This window comes from Mizuhopecten yessoensis, unplaced genomic scaffold (genome assembly GCF_002113885.1).
Source record: "Mizuhopecten yessoensis strain PY_sf001 unplaced genomic scaffold, ASM211388v2 scaffold10917, whole genome shotgun sequence".
NCBI lineage: Eukaryota > Metazoa > Mollusca > Bivalvia > Pectinida > Pectinidae > Mizuhopecten > Mizuhopecten yessoensis.
In genome coordinates, this window is record NW_018408786.1 from 486135 (window position 1) to 500468 (window position 14334).

At 37.8% G+C, this 14334-nt stretch overlaps 1 protein-coding gene across 1 annotated transcript in view; it reads right to left on the reverse strand.

Annotated features, from left to right (window-relative positions):
* LOC110463570 (DNA topoisomerase 2-binding protein 1-like) overlaps positions 1–14334 on the reverse strand; it is a 39567-nt gene that overhangs the window by 23742 nt on the left and 1491 nt on the right. Inside the window, exons 2-15 of the mRNA XM_021518268.1 lie at positions 12955–13073; positions 12456–12598; positions 11668–11713; positions 10760–10846; positions 10331–10438; positions 8956–9029; positions 8492–8619; positions 8017–8082; positions 6743–6910; positions 5019–5200; positions 4598–4671; positions 4009–4098; positions 3214–3336; positions 249–364 (exon numbers count right to left, since the gene is read on the reverse strand). Coding sequence (XP_021373943.1) covers positions 249–364; positions 3214–3336; positions 4009–4098; positions 4598–4671; positions 5019–5200; positions 6743–6910; positions 8017–8082; positions 8492–8619; positions 8956–9029; positions 10331–10438; positions 10760–10846; positions 11668–11713; positions 12456–12598; positions 12955–13047 — 1498 coding nt within the window. The 5' untranslated portion in view covers positions 13048–13073. The remainder of the gene's footprint in view (positions 1–248; positions 365–3213; positions 3337–4008; positions 4099–4597; positions 4672–5018; positions 5201–6742; positions 6911–8016; positions 8083–8491; positions 8620–8955; positions 9030–10330; positions 10439–10759; positions 10847–11667; positions 11714–12455; positions 12599–12954; positions 13074–14334) is intronic.

Consider the following 14334-nt stretch of genomic DNA (forward strand, 5'->3'; position numbering starts at 1 on the left):
CATGGTCCTATCAATCCATGTGCACTGTGACTACCTCTCCCTAAGCCTTGTGACCAGCTTATCATGGTCCTATCAATCCATGTGCCCTGTGACTACCACTCCCTAAGCTTTGTGACCAGCTTACCATGGTCCTATCAATCCATGTGCCCTGTGACTACCACTCCCTAAGCCTTGTGACCAGCTTATCATGGTCCTATCAATCAATGTGCCCTGTGACTACCACTCCCTAAGCCTTGTGACCAGCTTACCATGGTCTGCCTGCAGCAGGTATTGACTCATGATGTCCTCCATATCTGCGTCCTGGTTGTCAGCCTCGGGGACTTTGTCTTTCGTTACTGGAGAAGGCTCCTTAGCTGTCAACTTCCTGCAATATTTCAAGACTATATTGACAAACAGTATCAAGACCAGATGGTATAAACATTTGTGCAGTTTACAGTTGTCGTAATCACTGCAATTTTGGATAAAGTTTAATGAATTCTTCCACTACTTTATATGGAACTTGTCAAACAATTAAATATTGCAAAACGCTGATTGTTATTAAGAACCTGTTAAAGGTTTAGCTTAACACATTTCCTACTTTCACAATTTCTGTCTGGATAATGCACAGGTACTAGCCTCGTCTGTCAATTGTACACCTATAATACAAGAGGCCCAAGAGGGCCTGTATCGCTCACCTGAATATTTAAGCAGTCATAGCAAAATATTCTCATTAAATATTATATTGCACTAAAAATATTTCCCTCGCAAACTTTGTTGGCTCCATCTGTTGAAACTACCAGCAAAATATTATTATAAGATTCTATGCTTTTTGATTCTTCTTTAGAAGTTGCTTGACATAATTTTCCCTGTGATCTTGTAAGTAGGTCAATGTCATTTTCCTTCTCAAATTGGTTAGCTCTATTCCAAAAAGCTACCAGCCAAATCTTATGAATCCGTTCCTTTTAGTTCTCAAGAACAAATCCATTAAAATGTTGTTGACCTCTGTGACCTCTAAAGTAGGTTGAGGTCATTTTCATTTGCAAACTTTGGTGAGCTCTATCCAAGAAGGTCACCAGCCAAATATTATAATTTTATGCCTTTTAATTCTTCAGAAGAAGCTGTTTGAACTGTTTGACATATTTGAACGCTGTGACCTTGAAAGTAGGTCAAGGTCATTTTCATTCGCAAACTTTGTTTGGCTCTTTCCCAGGAAGCCACCTGCCAAATATTAAGATTTTATAACTACCAGTTCTTCAGAAGAAGTCGTTTAAAGTGTTTGACATATCTGCCTCATGTGACCTTAAAAGAAGGTCAAGGTCATTTTCATTCTCAAACTTTGTTCGGCTCTTTCCTAGGAAGCTACAAGCCAAATATAGAGATTATATACCTTTCAGTTCTTCAGAAGAAGTCGTTTGAAGTGTTTGACACATTTGACCCCTGTGACCTTGAAAGAAGGTCAAGGTAATTTTCATTCTCAAACTTTGTTGGGCTCCATCCCAAGAAACCATCAGCCAAATATGAAGATTCTATACCTTTTGATTCTTCAGAAGAAGTCGTTTGAAGTTTTTGACATATTTGACCCCTGTGACCTTGAAAGTAGGTCAAACTAGTTTTCATTCTCAAACTTTGTTGGGCTCTATCTGTAGGAAGCCACCAGCCAAATATAAAGATTATATACCTTTTGATTCTTCAGAAGAAGTCGTTTGAAGTTTTTGACATATATGACCCCTGTGACCTTGAAAGTAGGTCAAACTAGTTTTCATTCTCAAACTTTGTTGGGCTCTATCCCAGGAAGCCATCAGCCAAATATGAAGATTATATACCTTTTAGTTCTTCAGAAGAAGTCGTTTGAAGTGTTTGACATATTTGACCCCTGTGACCTTGAAAACAGGTCAAGGTCATTTTCGTTCTCGAAACTTTGTAGGGCTCCTACCAACGAAGCTTTCAGCCAAATATCATGACTCTAGGCCTGTCCGTTCTTCAGAAGAAGTTGTTTAAAGGAAAAATTGACGGACGAGGACGGACGGACGACGCGCCACGGAATAAGCTCACTTGGCACTTCGTGCCAGGCGAGCTAATAATCAAGGTTGCTAACTCCGTCCCCCTAGTAAAATGACCCAGTTCCAAAAAACATGCGATTTTGTCATAACCGTTCATAATATGAGGCCGGGAGCAGTCTAGATTGACAGGAAAATATTTTTTCTTTAATTTGATGTATGATTTGCCATCTATCATGCAGTATATTTTTCGGTAGACTTCATGAAACATGGAAAAATGGTTGAATTTCAGTAGGTCGGACACTGCGCTGTCCACGAGGTGACATGCTAAATCCCTAGTGGGTAGCGCAAAACACACGACATGTTCGCTATTCAATGTCGGTACAGTGTTTCTACGATAGGAAACAAGCTTACTTGTATGACAGTTCATGGCCTAACATTATCATGTCAGACACCCGAGTCCAGTTTTCAAGCTGGTCAGGCTGATAATCGGAAATCTGAACAGAGCCTGACATTTTCTCTAACTTTTGTGACCTCACCGCTGATTGTTCCGTTAAATTAAGAAGCCAATCAGGAACTGGGTCATTTTACTAGGGGGACGGAGTTAGCAACCTTGATTATATTATAGGTGTATTGACAGATGAGACTCGTACCTGAGGCTGATGTAAATACTTTATCTTATGAAGACTTGATTCTTATTACTCGGAAAAGTAAATTTATTTCTTAAATTCTTTTTTGGTCATTGAATTCACTTTCAATTCAAATTTACATGAAAAGTCCATCCATATATATATGTATATTTTTAATATTGAAATTATATGTATTGGCCTTGTTTTAGTCAAGATTTTCCCATTTGCTCTTTGATAATTAAAGTTAGGACAGTAGAACTAGTTTCTTTCCTACTAAATGGGATATCCATTCCTTCCCCCCCCCCCAGGAAAACATAGAATTATTTTTCACTGCAAACTATCTAGCCATGTCAACTCAATAAATTCTACCACAGAAACTTTGGTGTTGGCTCTCACTCATCTACCTGATTGCATTCAGTATGGAAAAGAATATGCTGTAAATACAAGCAACAACCAAGACGTGTAATAATCATTTATAGACGCTGTTTACTTACATTGGCTGTCATGATATATTCGCCATCATTGTGAGGGGTGAATGAAAAGGGTGAAAATTAATCTGCTGGGAAATTTTCCCGGTCAACAGTAATTCTAACATGTAAAATCATTACCCTTTAGTTTTGGGTGACAACGGCAGATCTGAGGCAAACTCCGGACAAAGGTATGGTTGTTCTTCCACCGCATGTCCCTGTCTGTAACACTCGGCCAGCCAGACTGCTCCGACAACATGGGGTCTGAAACCACAACATCATAGCCATCCAACAGCTATTCTACACTTGAAGTGACATGAAATCCCAATTCAGATTCAGATTTATTACGAACTAATAACCTCCCTTATTTATTAAGATCCATCTGATGTCTTTTAAAATGAATTAGTAAATTTTTAAACAGAGAATGACTTCAATATCTTATTAACAAATTCAAAATTCAAAAAAAATTGTTACAATCAGGAATGCACATAGAATGTCTGTGATTATGAATACTATTGATTTTACTTATGGACAGTTGTATCAATGTCACTGCATTTTACTCAAACCAGAGTACTGTAAGTCAATAAGATTACAAGGTATTCCACTATCTCCATGTTCAAACAATTGGATACGAATTAAGTTACTTTAAGGTAGACTTTTAGCTCTGCCCGTGTTTTTGTGTGACTATGCAGTGGTCTACAGCTGGTCTTTTCGGCAGATTATTTTTACGAAAAAGTCATCGCTGGAAATGAAACCAGTAACTCTACGATTACGAGCAGAACAAATCAGTTTTTACTGAACTAAATGTAATGAGGTTAGCTGAAGTTGTCTTATCTAAATGTAATGGGGTTAGCTGAAGTTGTCTTACCTAAATGTAATGGGGCTAGCTAAAGTTGTCTTACCTAAATGTAATGGGGCTAGCTAAAGTTGTCTTACCTAAATGTTGCTTCCTTGAGAAGGTTCATGTCTTTTTCTACACGTTCCCCAACAATTACATGGCTGACATTCTCATTCAACTGGTTCAGACTAAAAAATGAAAAAAAAATAGATTAATTTCTTGCATTTCAATTGCTTTAAATACTCCATTCATCAATTAACAGTCAAATATTTATCATAAAACGGGAAATCAAATGTCTCTCACTGTACCTGTGATATATGCCCTGTTACCCATATCATCATTGTATCAATCCAGCAATTTGATCAGTGGATGACAACCAATGAGTTCCATCAACTAGTTATGTGGGTAATACATCATATCAACATCTCACTGTATCACAACACTTACATACATGTAATGAAACTAACATTCCACATAATCGCAATAGATGTGATAGACTCTGGTCATCAATGAATATGTGGATATAAACTCTTAAGATAAAAAAAGTTTACCACAATCATGTTCGACCACTATTAAAACACAGTAACATCCTCTCGCAAACAATAAAATAGTCCANAAAAAAAAAAAACCCCCCAAAAAAAAAAAAAAAAAAAAAAAAAAATATTAAAAAAAAATTGTGGTACTGACCGTGTTCCCCCGCCTGCGTTGATGACCTTGCGTACTTTCTCCAGTGCTTGACCTTTAAACCCACTCAGGAAAATCTACAGAACAATAATAAACAGTAACAATATACATCCAAACCTCTCAAAGTATACTTCCAATTACTATTATTACAAACAATGATGTGACAATCAGTAGATACGTCTGTGAGAGTGGATAGTCTGTGTTTGTGGGATGATGGGGAAAAATGTTTGCGGGAGGGTGGATACGAAAGTTTGCAGGAGGGTTAATAGATATTTTGGGGGGAAATTGAATAGATGTTTGTAGGAGACTAGGTAGGTGCTTGTAGGAGGATGGAAAGATGTTTTTGGGAGGATGTGTAGGTTGTTGTGGGAGAACCGATAGATATTTGTGGGAGGATGGTTAGATGTTTCTGAAAGGATCTTACCTTACACCCATCAAGAAAGAGGTCGGCTGGAGGCTGTGTCAGGTCAATACCATTGAGTGTGGTGTCTGTATCCTCAAATGACTTGTGTGTGTGGATATTGGTGGTAGCTGCAGTTTCATTGATGTGTCCAATTACAGAAACGTTGGCTATACAGCTCAGATCAGCAATGGTGGAGGCTCGAGCTGTTAAGGGAAAAAAGGATAAGAATCTACCTGGCTATATTTCACCGAAACAAGATTTTATGTATTATCACATATTATTATTATAATTACAGTAATTTTATGCTGACAAGAACTTCATTCCTTTGGTCAGAGACACGACACTATACTCACTTACTCAGTACTTACTGAGGGGAAATTGGACTCTGGTTAGGAGGTTTAGGCCTGAGAACCAACACTCTCCTTTCCTAAACTGCACTTACTTTGGGGATCATCCTTTTCTATTGTAGAGATTTAGCCCCGAGATATTCTCTTTCCCCAATTTGTCTCTGAGATCAAACACCTTCCCTCTGCACTGTGGCCTGAGATCCAACTATCCATCACTACACTATACTTACTGTGAGGAACATCCTTCTCTGGTGTGGAGGTTTTGGCCTGAGATCTAACTGTCTATCCCTACACTATACTTACTGTGAGGAACATCCTTCTCTGGTGTGGAGGTTTTGGCCTGAGATCTAACTATCCATCCCTACACTATACTTACTGTGAGGAACATCCTTCTCTGGTGTGGAGGTTTTGGCCTGAGATCTAACTATCCATCCCTACACTATACTTACTGTGAGGAACATCCTTCTCTGGTGTGGAGGTTTTGGCCTGAGATCTAACTATCCATCCCTACACTATACTTACTGTGAGGAACATCCTTCTCTGGTGTGGAGGTTTTGGCCTGAGATCTAACTATCCATCCCTACACTATACTTACTGTGAGGAACATCCTTCTCTGGTGTGGAGGTTTTGGCCTGAGATCTAACTATCCATCCCTACACTATACTTACTGTGAGGAACATCCTTCTCTGGTGTGGAGGTTTTGGCCTGAGATCTAACTATCCATCCCTACACTATACTTACTGTGAGGAACATCCTTCTCTGGTGTGGAGGTTTTGGCCTGAGATCTAACTATCCATCCCTACACTATACTTACTGTGAGGAACATCCTTCTCTGGTGTGGAGGTTTTGGCCTGAGATCTAACTATCCATCCCTACACTATACTTACTGTGAGGAACATCCTTCTCTGGTGTGGAGGTTTTGGCCTGAGATCTAACTATCCATCCCTACACTATACTTACTGTGAGGAACATCCTTCTCTGGTGTGGAGGTTTTGGCCTGAGATCTAACTATCCATCCCTACACTATACTTACTGTGAGGAACATCCTTCTCTGGTGTGGAGGTTTTGGCCTGAGATCTAACTATCCATCCCTACACTATACTTACTGTGAGGAACATCCTTCTCTGGTGTGGAGGTTTTGGCCTGAGATCTAACTATCCATCCCTACACTATACTTACTGTGAGGAACATCCTTCTCTGGTGTGGAGGTTTTGGCCTGAGATCTAACTATCCATCCCTACACTATACTTACTGTGAGGAACATCCTTCTCTGGTGTGGAGGTTTTGGCCTGAGATCTAACTATCCATCCCTACACTATACTTACTGTGAGGAACATCCTTCTCTGGTGTGGAGGTTTTGGCCTGAGATCTAACTATCCATCCCTACACTATACTTACTGTGAGGAACATCCTTCTCTGGTGTGGAGGTTTTGGCCTGGGATTTGTCATCCACCATTACTTTGTATTTTTCTGTATCCTGACAGAAGCCCTTATCTACGGAATCGTACAACCATGCAGTCCTCACAATGTTCAGTTTCCACTTCTTAGCAAACTCATATTTTGTACCTAGAAAAAGAAAATTATTGTTTAATATACATAAATGAAGGTACAGCCCTTTTCTTGTTCTGACACTTCAAATGATTGTTTTACCAATTACATTTGTGGGTCAATTTGTAATTATTTTCAATGCAAAAATTACAATCACAAAATATTACACTTTTTTTAATTTTATGAAATATGTGACATCATCACAGTGAATTTTTAGCTCTGGAGAGGAGTTTATGTGACATATGAAATTTGGTTGTTAAAAAAAAGAAAAAGAAAAAAAAGACTTTTCAGAAAATCCCCTATGTGAAATTACAGAACTTGTACCTAACAAACAATGCTGGAAAGCTTAGTTGATGATTAAGACAAGCCTGTTCAAAATATGTCAAATTTGAGGAAATCTGGTGCTGTCATTAATACATCTATTTGTATGGTAATATACATGTATGTCTCAATCTTATAGAAAAAAAGAAGACAATTCAGTCTGGTGGCACTCTAAAGTGGCCCCATCATCAGTGAACACTGTCATCATATGATCTTGGCTGTTGTGTGAACACTGTCATCATATGATCTTGGCTGTTGTGTGGACACTAACTTCATGACTGCCTCGCATCATGTCATCTGTGTCCAACCATCAGACAAGGTCATTTGATGACAGTGCTGTGTGGACATTTTTGTCATGGCCTTAGCTGTTGTATGAATATTAATGACAATTTGTAGATACCTTTTCATCTCACTTTAACTGGTGTTAACACCATTGTCATCTCACTTTAACTGGTGTCAACACTGTTGTCATCTCACTTTAACTGGTGTTAACACCATTGTCATCTCACTTTAACTGGTGACGACACTGTTGTCGTTTGACATTAGATATTGTGTGAATACTGATGACAATTTGTAGACACCTCGTCATCACACTTAAACTGGTGTTGACGTCATTGTCATCTGACCTTAGCTGTTGTGTGAATACTGATGACAATGTGTTGACACCTTGTCATCACACATAAACTGGTGTTGACGCCATTATCATCTGACCATAGCTGTTGTGAAGATGTCAAACTTAAAACCAACCACTGTTAGGAAACAACCTCTCCGCCCATGGTCCTTTGTGTCCTAAGAAAGCTCACCTTTAGGCTTGTTGATAATCAGGTGTGTGCATTCATTAACCTTCATTTCACCAGTGTACTTCCCACCTGTAAGTGATATTTAACCAGTTTAAACAGTGGCTTGATTTCAAGAATCAGCTCTCAAACATTTTATATGAAGTAGACGAAATCAACTCAATTATTTAATGCATGAAATGATTTCATTTCAGTTGATATATTTTATAAAATAACATGAAAGACATGTATGAGCAATTAGAAAGCCACCCTAAACAAGTAAATTGACACATTGGTGGTAAATACACCAAATCTGCCATCAGTGTTACCTGTTTTTGGCTATATCTCTGGTTAGATTATTTTTTCAGGACTCATAATGTTAGTTACTTTATGCGCAGCGTGTAGGACAAGCTATATGACAAACAGGCAGACACTGATCTTTACAGAATAAAAGGAAGACTTAGGTCTCTTAACATAAGACACCAGGAACTATTCTTCTTACCTTCTGAGTGGATGAGTTTTTTGACATCGTTGCGTTCCTGAGGGTCAAGTCCAGACACTGTGATGACAAGCCCCTTGAAGATTGGACAACGGTACTCATCTAGACCGGCATCCAGTCCATGTACAGCTCTGTAAACAAAGCCATGAGAATTTAAATTAAAAATCCAAGCAAGAATCACAAGAGCTGTCAGTTATTTTGAATTTAAGGTTAGTAAATAAAATGTAATCTCTTCACAAAGAAATTTTGTTAACTTCGTTGATCCACTGAACTACATTAAGGATCTTACTCCGTTACAGCGTATATTTTATAATTATAATCATTTGTAGACAGCTAAGGCGTTTGGTTTACTGAACTGCCGCTGTAATAAGATATCTGTTTAATCAGGAACCATGATCAGTTTATTCTGTATTGTGGTTTACCTGGATTGAATAGGTTGTAATATGGATTTTTATTTTTACAATTACCTTGTCTGAGAGATCTCCCAAACTTTGTACACCCAATCCGCTGACATGATCTGTTTCCCGAGACTGGCTGCTACCTGTAGGGTAGGAAAAACTGGATAAACATAGCATATAATCTGGACTCTTACTTATCTACAAAATAGAGCTTTGTGGATGATTTTATTACTTTTTAATAAGTTACTCTTCTAATTACATTTGTTTTTATTATTATCTATTTTTAACTTTCTTTTTTAATTTTAATCTATAACAAGAGATCCCAAAGGGATCTTGGCGCCCACCTTTGTACCATCTTCATTAGTTCTTTGTCAGTTCGATCTTTTCTCTTCTTTCCTCTAATCTGTTTGATCGAGTCATGTTAACAGTAAATGCACCTTGAGGTAACTTTTGATCTAAACTTAATACTGATGTGTATGAAAGCCAACCTTCAAAGTGAGTTTGTCATTTCACATATTTACTAGTACAGTACTTAATGTGAAAGAAATAGAATCGATCATTGCAATATGAGAAAGATCTGTTTAGTTCTTCTTTTAATCCATTTTGTTTTTATGATCAGTCTCAAAATATAACATACACAACGAGGGATCAAGGGGAACCTACATTTAAAATTTGAGAAAGATCCCTCCCGTACTTCCCGAGAAATAGCGATAACAAACTTTCACTATCAAAATCCAAGATGGCTGCCTGTCGGCCATGTTGTTTATCCGATCAGTCTCTAAAATTGCCCTGCACAGCTAGGACCAAGGGGAACCTACATATAAAATTTAAGAAAGATCCCTCTAGTTCTTCCGGAGAAATAGCGGTAACAAACCCACACTATCAAAATCCAAGATGGCTACCTGTCGGCCATGTTGTTTATCCGATCAATCTCAAAAGTTGCCCTGCACAGCTAAGGACCAAGGGGAACCTACATATAAAATTTGAGAAAGATCCCTCTGGTACTTCTTGAGAAATAGCGATAACAAACTTTCACTATCAAAATCCAAGATGGCTGCCTGTCGGCCATGTTGTTTATCCGATCAGTCTCAAAAGTTGCCCTGCACAGCTAAGGACCAAGGGGAACCTACATCTAAAATTTGGGAAAGATCCCTCTGATACTTCCCGAGAAATAGCGATAACAAACTTTCACTATCAAAATCCAAGATGGCTGCCTGTCGGCCATGTTGTTTATCCGATCAGTCTCAAAAGTTGCCCTGCACAGCAATACCGATAACAAGATGATGGTGGGCTAAAAATATGACAATGGAAATTCAGGTAAATAAGATATCAGCCTTAGATTTAAATCCTTTAAGTATATTTTGTCATCACAATTTCAAGGGCTCTTCCCTCTTCCTCACAGAAGAGAGGAACCTGGTGCCAGCACATGCTACTTGGTGGTTACCTGGTACTTCTTGCTGCCCACCTCCCCTGCTATGAGGTGGGTCACAGCCTCTGTGAAATCCTTTCCCACGCTGCCACTCATCAGCTCAATCTTCTCGTGCACCTCATCCTGAAATAGTCAAAGACAGTTTGAATCACACACACGTTATATAGTCAAGGCCGAAACTGTCACAGACAGAATTTGTTACAGACATTTATAGTCACATACATGTATGGTTACAGACTGAAACTGTCACAGACCAGACTGTCACAGACCAAACTGACAAGGACAGTAAGAGCCCGAGAGAAATTGACACAGATAGAAACAGTCACAAAATCCCATGAAACATTTCATTGTTAAATTTTTCTGCTAATCAGTCATGTTTGTAACCATGTACAAGCCATTGTTTTCTGGCAGACGCAGTGGAACTATCATCCTGCTCTTAGTTACCCTTGTTTGTTTGTCCAGGTTGGTGCAGCAGGCGACCACATTCCTCATGGCCAGGTTATACACAGGACGAGCCTTCCTTGGAATCTCCTACAAATGGTCAAACATTTGAAATAAAAATAAAGAAAGAAAAAATATATCTGAAAGTAGGTTTCTCCAGCTTCGTCAGTAATTTGTCATGCCATGCTGCAAACCTACTTTTGTTGGTTAGAATTCCTGTGTATGTCGAGTAATAACCAAATAGACTACAAGAGTAGTAAAAGGTTTTATACTGCACTATAACGAATTATACACATTGTACACAGTGAAATTTGTGACCTTGGTTACGCTACATGAAGTGATGACACAATAGTGATGTTCAGAATAACAGCACATGTGAGCTGTCTTTTCCTCGGTAGGTAAACTCAGCTTTATCTTTCCCTAGCAATACTGGTATAATGCACCTCAGAAGTGTAGGAGAAAATGAATACTCTTATTGTAGATGTAGAGTCGGGATTTTCTTATATAAATAATAATAATTCGAGGTTTTTATATACCGCTTTATCACAACCTAGTTCGTAGGTTGTCTCAAAGCGGTTCACAAATTATTATCCGTGGTTATAGGGCATTTGCACCAGCCAATATCGTTCTCAACTCCCTGGGGAGCATACAGCGGGTGCTGCCATTTCGGCACTAACAGCTAGCATTCTACAATTCTAGCACTACCCACCCACGTACTCATTTACAGCCGAGTAGAATACAACAAGCAGAGTAAATTATCTTGCTCAAAGATACAACATAGTGCCGTGACGAGAGTCGAACTCGCAACCCTTCGGTCACGAGCCCGGAGTCCTACCACTAGACTACCGTGCCTCCTGTTTATACACTCTAGACCTATCGTCAGAACCAGACTTCTAAGTTCTAATACTCACCAACTTGTATTCCAACGATTCAAGGATACACTGTGGACCGAGGATTCTACAAACACAAACAGTAAAACTTTATTTTGTGAAATCTTATTTTATCACCCCCAATATGCCTGACATGAGGGTTTTTTTGTAGCAACATTTTTAAGAAATCCATTTTTAATTTACACATTCATATAAATTAACACATCAACTTTCTGCAAATATTCAATTGTTCAGTAATAGTTACAATCCTGACAAGCATTGCAGCTATTTTGACTATCGGCCATTTTCCATGACCTTGATCTTTGGGGTCTCACCTGCATCAGGTAGGTAACAAACTGTCTTAATTAACATGGTAAAATATTGATAAAATTTCATCAAATATTGTTTTGTGGTTTTCTATTTGACTTTTGCTGTGGCATTAATACTGAGGTGAAGGTAGGCCTGTGCATAGCACATTATAGACTATTTTGTCATAGTACAAAAATTAATGAATTTTATATAAAAAAAAAATCATTGGTTCACGAGATATCAACAGGCAAAGACAGGGCTTTCAGTTGACTCTTGGCACTTTCAGAAGTCAAGAACTTTTTTCTCTGTTAAATTTTGAGAGTCAAATCACATGTCAAACTGACATATCCTGTGAGTCCAAGAGTCCAAGCTAATTCTGGAGAGTCAAAACGTACTGTAAACGGTCAATTGAGAGCCCTAAAGGTGATTACTGTATATCCCCATCTTTCACTGGTATTAAGTTGATGTCTGTGGGAAAAAATTGTTTTGAAAATAATCACTGACTTGTGACACCAACAAACCTGCAGCAAAGACTCTTGATGTGGTCAAAGGCTTGTCCTTCAAAGGGGTCAAATAGGTAGACACAGTTCTTCTCTTTTCTTTTGACCTTGAGACATTCCTTTGGGGTCATCCAGACAGGTGCGAAGCCTTCTGTCTTCAAGCTCTGTAAATATTCATTGTTGAATGACATGTCATGACAAAATTAGGTATGCTGTTATTAAATATTAATTATTCTGTCATTTCGTCACTGCTTCTGTTCTGTTGTACATCATGATCACCAAATGTTTTTCCTCAAAAGCAGTCATAATGAATTTGAAGTGATCAAAGGGCCCGAATAGCTCACCTGGTGTTTACTTATATTAATATGTTGAATAAGGTACATGTATATGTCAATTTACAAAGAACAAAATGCATAAGCTGAGAACATAAACATACATATTGCAATGATATATTTAAATAGTTTCCTCCATTCCAAGATTCGTTCTAATATAAAAGCGTAAGTTTCTTTTTACTTTGTACCTTGTGTGCTTTCATCATAGCTTCGCTGCCATCACTCTCATCGTCCGAGTCTGATGTCTTCACACATCGCACTTTAAATTCGTCCTCCCCCATAGCCACCAAGGGAGGCTTCAGCACTTCTGTAACAGAGGGTAAGTATGAAATAATATGGATATTTCACTAAAACCCAGTCATGGAATTAGTAGTGTTCATCTCCTTTATAGATAAAATGAGACTAGTTACTAGTCCCTGGTGACTAGTTATCCTTGCTAAATAAATAATTTGATTACTATGACTATGTATTATACTGTTGGAATTACTTCTTTGCCCCATATGTATTATAAGTGATACAGTTCCACTTTATATTAATTAGTCAGTGAAAGTTATTGGTCAGATTTTTTCTTATAAATAATGGAATGGCAGCAATGGGTTTGAGCTGTATTTGTCAGATTTTGGTGAAAAATATATATTTAAAAGCACCTTCTATATTATTGACACAATTTGAGACCTTAATAAACATTTTTGAAGTTCAATTTGCATCAAAAAATAGACTTCGCCCAGAAATTAGACAAAACTTTTATATCCATGTAAGATTTTTTTAATTATAACATTTTATTGACTTGCAAAAAGACCGAATTTATGGTTGATTGTTTCATCACAAAGAATTGTGTCAACGCATACACATATCCAGGGATTAACCCTTAATAATAGTAAAACATGCATTCAATCTACTTGAAGCAAAACTGGCAAATATATGGATTTTGAGCATTACAAATACCCTCTACAGTAGGTGTAGAAGTTTATATACGTTTAATAACCTCAGACACAAGCATCACATCAACCAGTGACCACAGTTGTAAGCAGTGTAGCTGTAAAAGGAGAGTTACTACAATCGGTTCCGAGTTGTTTCACCCCAAATCCCGTTCGCCCTAGGTTGTTTCGCGCTAGTGTGTTCGCCCTAAAACATTTTTTTAGGGCGAAACATTGTTTGGTATTTTCTTTTCATTTTTACTTGTTTTAAGTCACAAATTAAGTGTTCTTAATCTTCCATATCATTAAAATCAGTTTTATTTTTAAAAAAAAATTGTGTTTGTGTTGTTAAGTACATTGTAAATCAAAAAACGGAATACGTTATTTTCTTCACACAAACACACATTAAAACATATATTGAATTTAATATTAGAAATAAATAAGAATAGTGAAATGAAACAAAAATGGTGTAATTTTAATGACATTGCGGAGTATACAACAATATTATTTTTCCATGTTAACACATTTAGTCTAGTGTAGACTTCTTTACTTGATTTCTGCGCACGTCCGTGTTGTTTTTTGCTAATTGGAGGAGATAATTTTGAGAAGTTTTGATAGTACCGACCAATAAAAATTAATACGCATATAAAT